Source organism: Alternaria postmessia, assembly GCF_024291825.1.
Source record: "Alternaria postmessia strain BMP 2775 chromosome Unknown scaffold_25, whole genome shotgun sequence".
Classification (NCBI taxonomy): Eukaryota; Fungi; Ascomycota; class Dothideomycetes; order Pleosporales; family Pleosporaceae; genus Alternaria; species Alternaria postmessia.
The window spans coordinates 140,918-157,528 of record NW_026260098.1 but is presented as its reverse complement, the minus strand read 5'-3'; the positions used below and the strand labels follow the sequence as shown (position 1 = coordinate 157,528).

Sequence of the window (16,611 nt, the reverse complement as noted above, 5' to 3'; positions counted from 1 at the left end):
GAATAGTTTAGCGGCCACAGTCGAATTCGACCTGTGGACAACACCAAAAGTATTTCGTTGACGACACGCGAGACCCCATCCACATCACCCGGTCCTACTAACACACAGTCAAAATGGTATGTCTATGCTCTCAATTATCTGTTCAGCACGAGAAATGCGTCGCGCAGTCCTGGACCGCCGACAGTGGAGGGGTCAGGCTGTTGCACCCTCCGCTAGTGGTGCTGCGCAGGATTTGAGATTTCACGATTGAGAGAACATGTGCTGACTTGATGCCTCCAGTCTACTCCCAAGGTCGTACGTACACCCTCGCTCGCGCAAACACCACTGTCCGATTTCGTGCTCACAACCACCGCAGAAGACCGCCCAGCTGTGGAACAAGTCCAAGGATGAGCTCGCGTCCCAGCTCACCGACCTCAAGTCGTATGTCGCCGAACACGGAACACTGGCAGGGAAGACGGAATGCTGACGGATGTAAAGGGAGTTGATCCAGCTCAGGACCGCCAAGGTCACCGGTGGCTCCAACACCAAGCTCACCCGCATTCATGACGTCCGCAAGGGAATCGCCAAGGTCCTTACTGTCATCAACGCCAACCAGAGGGCTCAGCTCAGGCTCTTCTACAAGGGCAAGAAGTGCGTTTAGGCCGACTTGGAAGCTCCAGGACAAGTTTCTAACATTGCCTAGGTACACTCCTCTTGACCTCCGCCCCAAGCAGACCCGCGCCATCCGCCGAAGACTCACCAAGCACGAGGCTTCGCTCGTCACTGAGAAGCAGAAGAAGAGGAACACACACTTCCCCCAGCGAAAGTACGCCGTCAAGGCATAAGCGTGCTTTCGTGAAGGTGTTTCCTCTTTTCTTCCTTTGTCTCTCATGAAGCATTGCATTGCCGGGGCTTTTCCAGCTAGCGACTCACCAGTGTACCCTTAGTACCATACTCCAACGGGGCCAGGAAGGTGGGATAGCAGATGGGAATGGACGGACAGGGCGATCTTTAACGGAAATGGGTTGGCGTCCATGTCAAGATCTATGAATAAAAAGTTCAGACAAGCACGGAATGATACCTCATGATTTGTGAAAGGAATCTACCTTGTTTCCACGATTCCATGAGCAACGTCCGATGCGCCTGAAGTACGAATTATGACCTACTGAAAGCATGCAACCTGGGTAATGTAGCCCTTACGAATTGACCAATTTTGCTAGCGCTAGGTTACTGTTTTTCTAATGCGCTGGCTATGCATTTAGTCTTTGCCGTATTGGTGGATATATGCGATACCTCTATTGACAGAACTTTTGCGCTTAAACTAAGAGGACAATGCTCGCCTGTCAGACATACATATCAACCACATTCATCAGCCAACAATCTCAATCACAACACCTTCTCATACGACACAAGACCTCTCCACACTCTTGTACTCTTCAAGAAGCTGCCTCCCACTCCTTGTACAGACTCAGCTCTTCCTCTTTAACGCCCACCATTTCTTCCCTTACACCTATAACACCGACCCTGCCAATTGCCTCTGGGTCTTTGTACTCCGCAAGAGAAGTCTTGAGCGATTCGATGATGGCCTCTTTGTCCTCCACAAGTAAGACAATAGCATCGAAACCACCAGCGCCGGGTACGACGCCGCCAACAACACCGTCCAGTTTCGAGCAATAGTCTAGCAGACGTGTTTGCTGAGGCGGCTCAATAGGCACACCTGACTTCTCGCCCATGTCGCGAATCAAAGCGCGGTTGCCATCGATGATCTTCCTCAGGGTGTCATGTTTCGATGCATTGTCGCCTTGTACCTCTGTCGCCAGACGCGTAAGCTCAGCAGCTAGGGCCTCATTGCCGCGTTGTAGCTCTTTCCAGATCTTCTCCGCTTCTTCTGGTTTCTGTGCTCTCCAGGCGAGGACTTTTTTGACCATACCCGGTGTTTCACTTCCGCAATCGACGTCGCACATGACCAGTCGCAGACCCTCGGGCATCTTAATAGCAGCTTTCTGTATCTCAGTGTCCCATGTCGGCCCTTCGACTAAGGAACGCAACTGTGTTGCGAAACCCGGACTGCTAGGCTGAGGTAGGTTACCCAGGAGGGACGGCGAGAAACGCTTGTATAGGCATGATCCGAAGACGGCAGAGGCGATGTCAAAACCGCTTCCGACTTTGCCTTGAGCATGCGAGTGAGAGGCTTGAGCAAGATTGTGGAGGATAGTTTGGCCCTTTTCTGTTCGTACGTCGAACAGGTCTTTTGGAAGGTAGAATCCTAGTACTGCTGCCGTAAAACTTGTGACCAGTGCTGCGCTACTTCCCAATCCCGTCTTATGCGCCTCCTTCAAGCTCACGTTGAAGTCCTGGAAACGAGAAACTTTGTGCGGCTGGGAGATTTGGTTGGAGCTACGGGTGACGCCTGGGTTGGAGTAATAAGCTTGATCAGCTAGAATGCGGATGCTGGAGGGTTGGATGAGAGTCTTTGGGAGGAGGGCGTGGATATATGTTAATGCGTATGTCAGAGCGGTTTCTATGAATGGGTTGCGGGATCTGGCGATAGATTGCTCATGGCCGCTAAGATAGTGGTTAGTCGTTTCTTATCTACCGGATTGAAGAGGATTATTTCGATGGCCATCACCGGGTGGTATCTACTATAGCAGTAGACAGTTTTGCATAGTGATGCAACAGAGAAAGTGAATCAGAAGACGCCAGAGCACGATTGAAGTAGAAAAAGGGCACACGACCAAAGCTTCAGTCGAGTATTGATACAGGCGCCTGTAATCGCAGGCACAGTCATGATTGTAGCCTTGTCCGGCAACAGCTATTGACAGAGGATGTGGTTGCAGGCTCATGAAAAGCGCATTGCCCAATTAGGTAGAGATGCAAGGAGGCATGTTGAGGATATGCCGAGAAAAAAGAAAAGAAAAGAGAGCCAATGAAACAAAGTGACAACACGCTTGAAGAATATGTCTGATGAAGTGAGGGATGCACTTACACGCTCAATTGTGTGATTGTGATGCCTCCATCTTCACTCTGCGACCGGTATCCATACTCCCAGATTGCCTCACGGAACTGAGGACTTGTCACAAGGATCTCATTGATCGTCACACCGGATCTCGTTTTGATAGGTTCGACAACGGTGTGAATCCTCGCGTCTAAACCGAATACCAGGCCTGTATATTCCCGGTCAAGTACGAGGTAGCCACCCGCAACTAGTACCTTTGCCGGACAAGAAACGGCCTTCGGGCTCAACGGCGCGTCCGATGAGGACATGCTGGAAGTGGAGCAGTTGGTGGGATAGGATGTAGCGGAACCTGGATTAGTTGGATTGATAATTTGATAGCAGGCAGCAATATTCGCGCAATGTTGGTTGGAGGGAGCTGAGGATGGTGGTCCTGCGGGGGTGTGCAGCGTAACTAAGAACTGCAGGCGCTGTGGGTCGCTGAGCTTCTGCCACGAACTTCTTGCAGCTGCAATCTATACACCGTTTCTTCCAGGACACCAACCACAGCCAGAATTATGATGGACATCACGATGATAAGTCAATCACGTGCGCAGATACACTGCGCCGCAATTCACATGCAGCTTTCGCCTCCGTCGGGCACGCCAATTGATCCTCTGGGACCGGACCTGCGGATTTAAGCCATCAGCTGCTAGTCAAAACCTGCAGCAGGCCAGATCCATGCGGGGTGCAGCCGTGTTCTTCTCGTCGTTCTGTCTGACTCATCCGGCCTTCGATGGGCGTCCTGGACGGCACGGTGTCAGAATCGTACCGGTACCGACGTTTCCAGGGCTGCGAGAGAAAGCGAGAGTCGCCCATTGGATCGCGAGCTCGGGGTGTTTGCTTCCTCTCCGGCAGGACACGTCGCCCGGGCTGCGCGCGTGTGAACGCTTGCCTAAACGCGGTTCAGCGCAGCGCGATAATTTTTCGGCAATTTAGCGTCCATCGCATCGGTCCTACCATTCATGACGACTACGAAACTATGCGCTCGAAGCTTCCTTTTGACTCCCGCTAACCAACTTGCCTTCGAGGCTGACAATATCTCTCTCCAGGCCGCAGCGTGCCTTGCTTTTTCTCAGTCATATTCCCCTTCTCCTTGTAATACAATTGCGACTTCTTCCAAGTATCCGATTGGACTTGGGGCAATAACACAAGGTTTCCTAACCACCCTCGAAATTCCCCACCACACGCATTCCTTACACCCGTAAAGCGCGTTTGTTTGACGGTCATCGTCAAATGAACCTGCACCGACGCGTAGGGATCTCGAGAATAGTAGGTGTCCTCCGCTTCGACTATCAACAATCGCTTCTACCATCGTGTTTCGTGCACGCGAGCCACAAAGTTGTTGCCTAACATCAAAATTGGTCGCGGGCCGATATCCGAGTCGCCTGAAGCATCGCGATCGTCAAATCACGCTGGGAGAACGTGTGCTAACTACCAACAGTCTCACCCTTTCCATCTGGAGGGCTCCTCAAATTCCTAAATGGTGTTTAAGAGTTTCCATCTCGCGCGCCAGAGTCTTGCCAAGGGCTTTACTCACGGTTATGCTCAATCAGTAGTTGCTGGTGTTAGCCAGAACAATCCCCTCGCCTCCCTTCAACACGACCGCTTCCGCAAAGGACTCAAGAATCAACATGCCTTTACCTCAACATCGTCTACCACGAGCGCGCTCAAGGCGCTCGCCGCCGGACAACACGACCACCAGGACTCGGGTCTAGCCGCATACTACACAGCATGGCAGAAACACCAGCAAAAGACCGAGGACAAGGAGTGGTCGCAGTTCCAGTTCCGCAAGCTCATCGAATGGGACCCGGCCTCCTCCAAGGCCGCAGCTGAGGCCAAGGAGAGCAGTGTTGCGATTGAAGAAGTGGCAGAACCGGTTCCGGTTCATGCCGGTGTCAACCGCGCATACAGTACTAGCCAAGTGGAGGATTTCAAAAAGGCTGTTGGTGGTGAAGAGGCGGAGAGAATTGCGCTGGCACAAGTGGATGAGGCCATCGCACAAGAGGTGGCAAGACACAAGGCCGATAACGAAGTTGTGCAGGCCATTCAGGAAGAACTTTCGCCGATTGAAGAGTCAAGATCAGAGTCTCCCGCAACCGTCGCGGACACTCTTGTGAATTCGACGATTTTGAGCCGTACCGAATCAACCATCGCCACCAGCCCGATTGAAGCGCATGATGAGTACACCGTACAACTGCAGAAGCTGGCCATCAACCGCAATTATGCCGAAGTACCCGCTGTCTTCGAGGCTATGCTTCGCTCAGATGTTAAGCCATCAGCCACTGCATACAACGCTTTGCTATCCGCTGCAATCCACCTTCCCCGTGCTCAGCATCAGGTGGTCCCCAAGGCTTTGGACGTCTACTCGGATATGCTGCGCCGACGGGTTGTTCCTGACACCGCTACTTACACCACTCTGATTGAACTCCTTTCCGTTCGTTCTCTGGAAGTTGTGTCTCAGAGGCAGAGCTTTGAGGACAGGCGACTACGATATGGTGGTATGGAAGAGGAGGGCAGCTTCATGCTCCAATCTCACGAGACCGATTATGCTATCTTGGCCGAAGATGGGTCGCTCTCAGTCGCTATCAAGCTGTTCGATGCCGCTGTCCATGTAGAGGCAAACCGAACGTTCTCTGAGAAGACCTACCGATTGCTCGTCACCGCTTGCGCGGAAAGTGATCGTGTAGAGGACATGGTTCGGATCTACTCCCACATGGAATCTCACAGCGTAACCCCGGCCGCCGACATGTTTGTTCCAATGATCCAGGCTTTTGGTAAATCTGGTGATCTGAAGAGTGCAGTCGAGTGCTACGACGAATACAAGGCCCTGGCAATCTCAAACGACAATGGTGAGATTGAAATCACTAGGAAGGACAACGACGTTTACGCAGCTCTTGTGAAGGCTTACACTGTCTGTGGCCGCGCTGAGGGAGCTGAGAAGTTCCTGTCCAAGATCGAGAGTGCACTTTCTTCTCCAGAAGATGTCACCTCTGTTCGCGACATTGTTGGCCTCAAGGGTTTCCTTCCTGAATGGTTAAAGAACGGTTCTTTTGATCAGGCCTATGTACATGCAGTCGAGCACCTCAGCCCGCAAGCCCGCCAGATCGCTATGGCTGCTATCTGCATCAAGGCTGCTGATCGCGATTCAGTCGAGATTGCTACTCAGGCTTTCGACGATCTTGAAGCCGAGGTCGACCTGTCACGACCAGCCATGGCGATGGGTGCAATGCACATTCGCACTGGAAACATTGAAGCTGCAGAGGTGTTCTGGAGAATGCTCGAGCTCTCTCCTACCAAGGCTGACTTCATTGAGCCTACTGCCATGCACAGCATCGCGTTGATCGGCAGTGGACATGCGGAGCGTGGTCTCCGTCAAGGTCGTCAAATGTTCGCTCGCATACGGGACTCTCAGTCTGGCTCTACACAAGCTAAGATGGAGATCGTAGAGCACATTGACGAGGCTATCGAGGTTATGGGTCAGTTCATGATGAAGCGTGGTATCTTCCTTCCGCCGCGGGCTAGCATGGAACTGATGTGGACGATGATTGAAAACGGCGGCCTAGTCACCCCAGTTGCTCACCACCTACTTGCTGGAATGGGACCTGAGGCCGTTGTTCAACTCAACTTCGACGACATCACGCTCCTAATGCAAGTTCAATCTGGAATTCTACTCCAGGAGGCCGAAGTCGATGTTGCTCACGTTGCACGATTTGCCCATCTTCTCGAAGTCATCGCTGCAACTGGCACGCCGGTCAACAAAACCACTTCTGGTCTTGTTGAACAAGTGCTTACCAAGCTCGACAGGGGCGATCTCCAGCATCGATGGTACGCCTACAAGCATCCCGCTCCGGATGCCTTGTACTCCCCAGCACCCTTCGCTGCCTATCCTGTTCAAGCCCCGATTGCCCCTGCAGCTCCCACTTTCGAGGATCAATATGACCCTTACGCTGCATCTACCGACAACAAGGGCTCCGTTGCCATCACTGAACTACTGGAGAAGACCCATGGACGATCATCGTCTCACCTCAACGAGGCTTTGATGAAGTTCAGGAACATGCGCCGAGCTGGCCGCCACCCTCGGTTCTTCACATATGCTAAGCTCATCACTGCCGCTGCTAAAGAAGACCGCCTGACTCTGGCTCATGATATCCTAAACCTTGCCAAACAGGATGTCCCTCTCCTGCCTCAGTACCGCATTGTGCGATACGGCTGGGTTACCATCTTGGACGCTATGGTCGCTGCTTGCCTTACTTGCAACCAGCGTGATCTCGCAGGGAGATACCACCAGGATCTGCTTGAGATGGGTGCCGCCCCGACTGCCAACACCTTTGGTCTCTACATCACTACGCTCAAGGAGTCCACTAAGACTTTCGATGAGGCGACCGAGGCAGTCAAAATCTTCCTTCGTGCTAAGTCTGAGGGTGTTGAGCCTTCTTCCTTCTTGTACAATGCTCTCATTGGCAAACTCGGAAAGGCACGACGCATCGACGACTGCCTCTTCTATTTCTCAGAGATGCGCAACCTCGGCATCCGCCCTACTTCTGTTACCTACGGCACCATTGTCAACGCTCTTTGCCGTGTCAGTGACGAGAAGTTCGCTGAGGAATTGTTTGAAGAGATGGAGAGCATGCCCAACTACAAGCCCCGTCCTGCTCCTTACCACAGCATGATGCAGTTCTTCTTGACGACCAAGCGTGATCGCAGCAAGGTCCTCAGCTATTACGAGCGTATGCGTGCTAAGCGCATCGAGCCTACCACCCACACGTACAAGCTTCTCATTGATACCTACGCTACGCTTGAGCCTGTCGATATGGAGGCTGCCGAGAAGGTTCTTGAGCAAGTCAAGGCCGCCGGTGCTGTCCCAGAAGCTGTCCACTATTCCTCGTTGATACATGCCAAGGGTTGCGTCATGCACGACATGGAGGGTGCCCGTCGTCTTTTCGACACTGTCCTTGCCGACAGCCGTGTTCGTCCTCAGGCCTGCCTCTACCAAGCACTCTTCGAGGCCATGGTTGCCAACCATCAGATTGCTGATACTGAGGATGTTCTCCGCGACATGCGTGCTCGTGGCGTTGAGATTACTCCTTACATTGCCAACTCTCTCATCCATGGATGGGCTCTTGCTCACAATATAGAGAAGGCTAAGACCATCTACGAATCTGTCTCCGAGAGCAGGCGTGAGCCCAGCACTTACGAGGCCATGACTCGTGCCTACATGGCCGTCGAGGACCGCGCAGCTGCTGTGACAGTTGTCAACGAGGGTCTGTCTCGTGGCTACCCTGCTGCCGTCGCTGGCAAGATCCTCGAGCTTGTTGGTGGTGGTCGTGCACCCGCTACTGAGGTCGCTGCTTGAGCGATCAACCTCAGCTTCTCTTCTATTCTCAGATTTACTGCCTTTTGGCATTTCGATCGTACACTTTTTTACTCGATTTACTGCGACGGCCGAACAAAAAGAATTTCTCAAAACAGCCCCCGCGCCGCCTGGAGGGTAATACTTCTAGTGGCGTGGCTGGGCATCAATATTTTATCCCTAAAGTCGCTTCTACGTTTTTCAGCGACGGCGTTTTTATCTAGGGTCTCCTTTCTTCCAGCGAAACGAAACGATATCCCGCAATCAGCGATGGAGCTGGTAGGCTGGGTGGGTCTGGCGTCTGTGTAATGGCAGGTGGTTAGGCTCAGTTGGGCTGCCTGGTCTGGAAGTTGGTTGGTTGGGATGTGGGGCGATCATCTCTCGTACTGCATCTCGTCATGGCATGGTGTTATCTCTGGTGGTCATTGCATCTGCGCGGTCGTTAAATATGGTTTCGCTGTACAATACCCTGGATTATACCATCTCCTCTCTAGACAAAGGTTCGGATTCTGGTGGGCGGCGCGGTATTTCAGTATCATTTAGGTAGATAAGTAGTCAGACGGAACGGTCACATGTTTGCGTTAGAAATGAAGCGAAGTGAAACTGTAATAATAAAGTTGTTCGGTCGCTCTGTGATTTATGGAATTCGTGAACGTTTATAAGTCTTCTCGAATGCGACGAGAGATTGTCTGGAAGCAGTATTACCTGTCCATAGGCATATTCTGTAACATTTGATAGAGGGATACTCGAATGATTCTCGACTCTGACAACCAAACACGGCACGTTGAAAGTAGAATCGATATAAAAGACATGGTTCAGTGTCTGATCGGAGCGAATGCTCGAAAAAATGCATGTTACGCTATTATCGCAGACTACTGCTAGGTAACAATAAAGTCTAAGCAAGGCTTACTCCCCCAACGCCATGCTCATGCATGATGAACCACCTCATGGATGGTCATCAATGTCGTGAATCGTGAAAATGTAACGCGTGCTGGTATATACAAAGACCCTCCTCTCGCTTCTCGCCTATTATACGCTCCCTTTCCTCATTCAACTGCTCAGTTGTAGTTTCTCGTCTCAGTCGCTTGGTCAGCTTCTCGTGCTAGGCGGTTCTCGTTGGCGGCTTGCTGCAGAGTCTGGTTGTTCGTTTGGCGCTTCTGTGCATCGAGCTTCTTCTGGAGGTCGCCTGATGAAGCCTTGTTCGCGCGGGCCTGAGAGCTATGTCAGCGATTGTGGTCAAGAGTCGCGCGGCCCTTTCTTTGCTCTTGCTCCGTCAGATGTGAAGGTTATAGGTACGTACCTCTGCAGCAGCCGCAGCCGCAGCTTTCGGATCATCTTGCCTGTTGCTATCTCCTAGCGTTCGTGGAGGTCCACCGACCTTTGGCTTTGGTGGTGCAACGTTGTTCGGAATAGATGCTCTGGTCGCAGGCGTAGGCGCAGATTCAAGTGTGCGCCCATTGCCTGCGAAGTTGTCTTTTGACTGTTTGCCGCAGAGATTACCCATCTGTAGCTCTGGAGCTGAAGCTGTAGGAAGTTGGGACGAAGGAAGTTTGGTGACGACGGTTGTAGTGATAGCTACTGTGGCTGTGCGGAGGTAGGGTCCAGGTTCAAAGTGCAAGGGAAGGGTGCGGACAAGACGTCAGCCTCGTGGCGGGGAAGGTGCATTGCGACGCGTGGGATTGGCGCCAAGTACCCGTCTCTCGGATACCGGCTACGGCATCTTCAGGCAGGGTGCAACTGTGCGTCAAACACTGCAGCTTTTTAGCTTCTCTGATATCTTCTCTACAATCCCGTCGCGTTTGTGACGGCTACACATGACGATGACCACAAACGTCAAGCACTCCGTAGGTGGGTACACTAGAGCGGTAGCGCAATGAGTTCTTCCGTATCCCGTGGATGGAGGCTTCTTTGGCCGATTGCACACAACGACGCCGGTGTATGAGTGGCCGCACGTACGCCGATACAAGTCGGAATACTACCAGACATTAACAACAACGCCTCGCAGTCATTCATAGCCTTGTTGTCTGTATCCGGGGACGCCAGGATTCGGAACAAGGACGATACACATGACAGCCGTGACTTGGAGCGAAAGGCCAATCAGGGAGCAGGAGTTGGACATACGCTTTTACGCATTTGGTTAGGCTCCATTCACTCTTCTCAAGCGCATACATTCACCTTCTCAGCCAGTTCGTTCCTTTCACTCGTGGTTGATGTTGTAGAGTTGTCAGGGTAGACCCCTCAAAGGCATGATTGATTGTATGTTTTTCTTTTCACTCACCCCTCGCACCTTACCTGGCATTCTGATTACGCCATCGTGCTTTCCCACGTCTGAGAACCGTGATGGCCTCCGCCTTGACTTTTCGATATCGTCAGGAACACACGCTCTGAAACTCTCAAAGCACGCAAAAATGGCTAATAACTGTGCAGATTGCGATCGCGATTCAGCTTTTGGAGACGACGACGACTTCTGGACTACAAATCCGATGTTTTCTTTGGGCGCACCAGTGACTGGGACCAAGCGTGCTGCAGACAATCTGAAAGATGACGCCGCACGAACCCGGGGCCAATCAACCCCGTCTCAGCTTGAACATGGTACTCAACCCGTTGATCCAAGCTTGTGTTGCACTCGCTGCCCAGAAACATGCGACGTGCGTTCAACTAAGCGGAGGGCCTCCGCCCTAAAGGTGGCCGAGTATCACGAACTCACCACCGAATCACACACCGGTCTTGATACGGATTGTTCTTTTCCAGATGACTGCTTCGAGAAATTCTGTCAGGAATGCAATCTGGAGCCATCCTGTCCACCAGCCCCTTGCCCTGACGACAACTGTCCCGATGTCTGCCCCGCAGACTGCCCCGAAGACGACGCTTGTTTCGACCCACGGTGTACTCAGAAAGATGAACATTGTACAGACGACTGTATAGATCCCCAGTGTACAAAGATCGCTTGTCCAGATCAGGTATGCTGCTGTCAGAAGTGCAACGCTCAACCCTTCGCTCTGCCTGGCACGCAGCACGAGTGTCACTTCGCTCATTCCGCTCCTACCTCCGTCGGTACTGTGTACTGTTACGACTCTGCGCCTTGCCATTTTCAAGAAGGCTTTCATGGACAAGATGATGGGTTGTCTTCGTTTGAGACATATCCTTGCTTCTCCCAAACTCACGGGTACAATACCATCGCGGATGACCTGACCACGATAGCGTCAAGCGCTCCAACACCAGCTTTGTCGCACAGCAACTACACATCGCTAGAAAGTGCATTCACCACTGAGCCGTCACCGGGGCCTGGACAAACGATCTTCCCACCACACTGTTACCTCGACGTCGCCGGTGATCACTGTCACATCGATAACTCGTGTTGTCATGGATCTCAAAGAGCCTGTGGTGATGCCCCGTCTGCGTCGCAACAACAGCTTGAGCTTTGGAACTCTTCAATAGCACCAGGCAACGGTTTGGCGTCAAATTTTATGAACTTTGGCTTCAATCCAAGCCTACCAACGAGCCCTGTTTCAGCCGATCGTAACTCTCTACACTCGTCGAACCCGTTCAGCCTGAACTCTCCCATGATGGACTTTAACGACCAGACATTCCACGATCAGTCGTGGATGCTGACAGATTCGGCGTTCTCGAACACTTTTCAACCAGCAAGCTCATTCACTGGTGCAAACAAACTCGACTTCCTCGCTTCGGCGGTCCAGAGCGAGATCTTGCGGCCAAGCACATCGGATTTGACAGTTTCGAGCTCGGCTTCTGCCGCTAGAGCTCAAACTGAAGCTCAGGCGTGTATATGTAAATGGTACGTCGGTCTGGAGCAACCCTTTACTGCGAAGATCATCTCAATCTATGAAGCCTTTGCGATTGTATGAGGACTGTAAGCTAATTGACACCTCTCAGGCAACATGCACCCGGTGTCCTCTGCCTCGCCGTCTTCGACGCCCCCGAAGCCCTTCACAGACATATCAAGACCGGACACGTAGACAACTGCACACACTGCTTCTGTCAATGGGAAGGTTGCGAAGCACACTCTAAAGATTTCAAGCAGCGCTCTAAGCTGTCTCGTCACCTTCTTGGTCACGCGGGTTATCGCCCATATGCTTGCAGCTATGAGGGATGCGAGAAGACGTTTGCCACCAACCAAGCGAAGGACAACCACGAGAGAACACACACAGGCGAGAGGCCATATGTATGTGACCGTTGCGGTTACACAACAACGACACATACACAACTACAAACACACATCAGTGCGCTGCACGAGGGTAAGAAGCCGCATAAATGTCGATTCTGCGAGTTTACATGCGCCGACTCGAGTAATTTGAGCAAGCATGAGAGGACACACCAAGTAAGCATAGATTAACAACACTAGAACTACTTTTACTAACGATACCTACAGACGCTACGACCATACAGATGTCCCCACCCAAACTGCACATTCAAGCCCGACTGCCGCTGGGAGAACTTGAAGCGGCACTTGCGTCGTTCGAGCCACTGCCCACAACTCCTGGTAGAAACCAGCGAAGAGTACAAGTCCTACCGTGAAGGTGTACGGCGTGAGATCGACGACTGGCATAAGCGAAACGAAGATGGTGGCCTAGGAAAGGCCGGTAGGAGGAAGGGCAGAGCGTAGATGACACACTTCGGTGAACAGATGACACCGAAAGTGAGGCGTGGTGCCTTTGGGCAACTCTTTTGTGACGCGTTTATGAGAACGTCATGTTTGGACACGAATTTACGGATTGCCGACGAACACTCCCTTTAGGGTACTATCATGAACAGCATTAGGATAAGCATGATACCAGTATATATAACAATTATCTACCAACCATTATCTTGCTCAACTTCATGTTTGCCACAACGCCGCTCAAATATAGCGGCATAAGCCTGCGCTGTTAGTACTACCATACCAGCTACGTGAAGATCATACAACATGCGTGGGCTAGTGCATCCTCGGAAATTTGGAAGCGAAGAAACGGTTTGGAACCGGGATGACGGGGATTTATGCTATAGGTGTATGCCTGGTATAGTGACAGCGATGCGTGTTTCAGGGCAGACAAATTTAGACAGAGTACCGATATCTTGGATTTGAGAAAAGAAGGGGAAAGGGGTGTGGCGGCGCTTGAGTATTTCAGGATGAATAGATCTGAGGAATAAGCCGAGCCATTAAGGACGATGAGTCATGAATGTTGGTGTTCTAGTACTCTGGTGACAGGTCGAACTGAACTGTGGCAAGATGCTTGCCATGGTGAACACTGCACGTAGCACTCACTACCTGGAGGACTAAAGTCATATATTCCGTAGTTTCCATTGCCGTACCTAGTTATTCAAACGCAAGCAACCATCTCCACCAACTCCATCTCTCTCCTCACTATCCAAACAGCAAAGCCGCCATCCGACTCAACAAAACCCCCTTCTACTCAACAGGCGGGATATCGTAGAAATGTAATCAAGATAGAGCATTAACCTTTTTTCCTCGAGTAGCATGGAAGCAAGGTCATATATACAATATCACTTCCATCGCTCTCTCGCTCAAAAACAGTCAACAAGAAAGAAAAGGCTGCGTCGCATGGGTAATGCGGCGGGGTATAGAACAGACAAAGTCAATCAGCCGGAGGTATGTCAGGGTCGTGTGTACCAGGGTGTGTGCGTGTGGCGTGATTACTGGGACGTCGAAGGGTATTTTGCGCGAGGTTGCGCAATCAGGCGGTGAAGGAGCGTATTAGACACTAGGCCCGAAGGCAGTCTATGGTTCGCGCAGATCGTGAAATAGCAGAAGGGTTCTAGAGGTCGTGACGTGTCGATAGTCCGAAGGGCTCGGGGGACGAGGACCCCTGGAGGGGTAGGGAGGACCGATCATCGGAAGACCCAAGAACCAAAGTCGAAAAAACAAACAACGCGTAAAAAAACATCATCGTGGCGACATTACTATTTGTGGACAGATTCGGAGCTGATGAGGGTACTCGACCCTAGGGAGTGGACGTCTGGTGTGCTCGCGAGTAGTGGCCGTGTTACCGAAGAAGAAGGTGGTGCGGATGCGACACAACTCTTGCTCTTGCCGTACCGTATGTAAGGCGGCGGGCGATCTGAGGTAGGGGATGGCGAGGAAGCAACTAGGGAGCGTTAACAGACCAGGCCTTCAAGACATCTTAAGGGCTTGGAGGTATGCGGTCACCTCCACTCCCATGTCCGCCAGAGTCTGTGCTGTCGCCTTCGATGGTCTTCCTCCAGTGCTGTGGCAAGCACACGCAGACCAGAGGGAAAGCCTTGATCTCGTTGTCAGATTCAACGGGTGACCGTCGGCCTCCGTTGCTTACACCCGAGTCGCGTTGCTCGGCCTTTCGTGCCTCCCACTGCTCTGCCGTCTCGGAAAGTCTTACACCTGTCGCCCAACCATCATCCCATATACCGACAACCTTGAGCATATCTCCTCTTTCGAGTTCGAACTCGTCGCCGGCACGAGGTTGGTAGGCCCAGAGAGTGGCGACAGTATCGTTCGGATGGATATCGTCCTGAGAGTAGTAGTCTTTGAAAAATTGCAACTGCTCAGACTGGCCGGAAGCGACACCATCTGGACTCGAGAAGTTACGCGTCTGATCAGATCCAGAGAGTGGCGACGAGCTTGCTCCTAGAGCGGAGTGGCTCGATAAAGAACCTTGTCGTTTAGGGAGGTTACCAGCAAGATGGCCACGGATGGATTCGGGTGAATCATAGGGACCAAGTTGAGAGCCACCGTATGCAGTCATACGACCGCCTCGATCACTGGGGCCTGAGGATGACGATCCTTCCAAGGCCGACATACGTTGAACACGGGCGCCTGGGAGGATAGTAGCGGGCGTTTGACCATCGCCCCCATAGCTCATGGGTGGAATAATGCCCGCCTTGGGTGATTGGTGTCGCGAAGGGGATGGCGTGTTGAAGACGCTACCAGCCTGGCTATTCTTTTGGTGCCGCCTTCGCATGCAGCAGAAGACAATAGCTGCAATGATTAGGGCGGCGCCGATGAGTGATCCTATAACGATGCCAGCAATGGCACCTCCAGAAAGACCAGAACCGGAATCGCGTCCCCCAGATCCTGCGCCTGCTGTGGAGCTTGGAGATCCAGATGAAGTGCTCGAGGGGAATACTGGAGGCATCGAAACAGTTGTGGGCAGATCGACACCTACGCAGCGCGACTCGACGTTCGCATTGACGCAGCAAGAATCTGTGGAGTTGACGGTACTTGAGCCACAGAAGAGGCACAATCCCTGGAGGTTACCTTGGTATCCACATTCGTCGGGCTCGTTTTTGGTTGCATCGATGCAGTTACTGCTGAGCGAGCTGGCAGGGTTGGAGCAGCGAGCGAAGTCGGAACGAATTTCCGGAACTGCATTGTTACCAGGTGTACCGCACAGGTCCGGGCTTGATACGATTACTTGTTCGCTGATAGCAAAATCGGCCTGCGTTTGTCAGCCTTACAATACGGTGTAATTTCGGGGAGATAGTCACGTACGCAAGCACCTGCGCAGAGCGGAGTTGCGTCCGTGTCGCTGAGTCCGCATACAGTCCTAGAAGATTGGATGATGAGGTTACAGAGGACTGTTCTTGTGTAACGAGCATAGAGATTGGTGGTGCTAGTGAGGTTGACGCTTGAGCATCCCAATATGTCTTCGTACCTGAGGTGTGTTAGTCTACTGGTGGCATTGAGTAGTCGTGTGGCACGACTAGGACTAGACTAACTGCCGCTGCGCGTATCCGGTGCCAATGTAGTTGACCAAACCTTCGTCGAACGACTGGGTGTCAGACACGTATTGGAGGAAAGGACTGTTTGCAACCAAGGTTAGTCACCACTCGATATATCCAGTCACGTTGGACGTACAAGTTGCCGGTCAAATTTGTATCGACGGATGCAGAACTGAAGGCCGGACAGGCTGTCGAGCCCCGGAGCGATACGCAACTTTGCTGGGCCATGGTTTGTGGTACAGAGGCAGCAGCAGCAACAACTGCAAAGACGAGAGCCCTTTTTGTGCCAGAACGTGATTGCTTTTGGGAACAGGAGGTGGTAGCGCGAGCATTGTCGCAGCACAGGCACGGGCGCATGCTGATGATATTGGTACGCGTAGAAGCTGTATGACTTGTCGATAATTCTAGTCCTAGGATGTGGCCGTGGTGGAGTAAAGTTGTCGACGATGACGGGCCAGTAGGAGACGCGCAGCTTCAAAAGTCCATTCGCGACATGTAGATAGGGCGTCGGGCGGTGTATATCTATGTAGTTGTCGTCGACGCAAGAGTATTAGAAAATAGAGACCGTATCGAT

The 16,611-nt window shown here is 52.1% G+C and overlaps 6 protein-coding genes across 6 annotated transcripts; 3 read left to right on the top strand and 3 right to left on the bottom strand.

The window, feature by feature from the left end:
• Positions 1 to 113: 113 nt before the first annotated feature.
• On the top strand, positions 114 to 824 carry RPL35 (60S ribosomal protein L35; the record flags this gene model as incomplete). The annotated part of the gene is made up of 4 exons (XM_051731274.1): positions 114 to 140; positions 356 to 420; positions 478 to 630; positions 683 to 824. The coding sequence occupies 4 exons, from the start codon at positions 114 to 116 to the stop codon at positions 822 to 824; spliced, it is 387 nt and encodes a 128-aa protein (XP_051588955.1).
• Positions 825 to 1,415: 591 nt separating this feature from the next.
• J4E82_005002 (uncharacterized protein) lies at positions 1,416 to 3,243 on the bottom strand (the record flags this gene model as incomplete). The annotated part of the gene is made up of 2 exons (XM_051731273.1): positions 1,416 to 2,544; positions 2,966 to 3,243. 2 exons carry the CDS (start codon positions 3,241 to 3,243, stop codon positions 1,416 to 1,418), a joined length of 1,407 nt encoding a protein of 468 aa, XP_051588954.1.
• A 1,211-nt stretch (positions 3,244 to 4,454) lies between these two features.
• On the top strand, positions 4,455 to 8,327 carry J4E82_005001 (uncharacterized protein; the record flags this gene model as incomplete). The annotated part of the gene is made up of 1 exon (XM_051731272.1): positions 4,455 to 8,327. One exon carries the CDS (start codon positions 4,455 to 4,457, stop codon positions 8,325 to 8,327), a length of 3,873 nt encoding a protein of 1,290 aa, XP_051588953.1.
• Positions 8,328 to 9,382: 1,055 nt separating this feature from the next.
• On the bottom strand, positions 9,383 to 9,828 carry J4E82_005000 (uncharacterized protein; the record flags this gene model as incomplete). Its single annotated transcript, XM_051731271.1, has 2 exons — positions 9,383 to 9,535; positions 9,625 to 9,828. The coding sequence occupies 2 exons, from the start codon at positions 9,826 to 9,828 to the stop codon at positions 9,383 to 9,385; spliced, it is 357 nt and encodes a 118-aa protein (XP_051588952.1).
• A 2,062-nt stretch (positions 9,829 to 11,890) lies between these two features.
• J4E82_004999 (uncharacterized protein) lies at positions 11,891 to 12,948 on the top strand (the record flags this gene model as incomplete). Its single annotated transcript, XM_051731270.1, has 3 exons — positions 11,891 to 12,120; positions 12,219 to 12,663; positions 12,715 to 12,948. 3 exons carry the CDS (start codon positions 11,891 to 11,893, stop codon positions 12,946 to 12,948), a joined length of 909 nt encoding a protein of 302 aa, XP_051588951.1.
• Positions 12,949 to 14,464: 1,516 nt separating this feature from the next.
• On the bottom strand, positions 14,465 to 16,265 carry J4E82_004998 (uncharacterized protein; the record flags this gene model as incomplete). Its single annotated transcript, XM_051731269.1, has 4 exons — positions 14,465 to 15,754; positions 15,808 to 15,970; positions 16,035 to 16,118; positions 16,174 to 16,265. 4 exons carry the CDS (start codon positions 16,263 to 16,265, stop codon positions 14,465 to 14,467), a joined length of 1,629 nt encoding a protein of 542 aa, XP_051588950.1.
• Between the last annotated feature and the right edge of the window lie 346 nt (positions 16,266 to 16,611).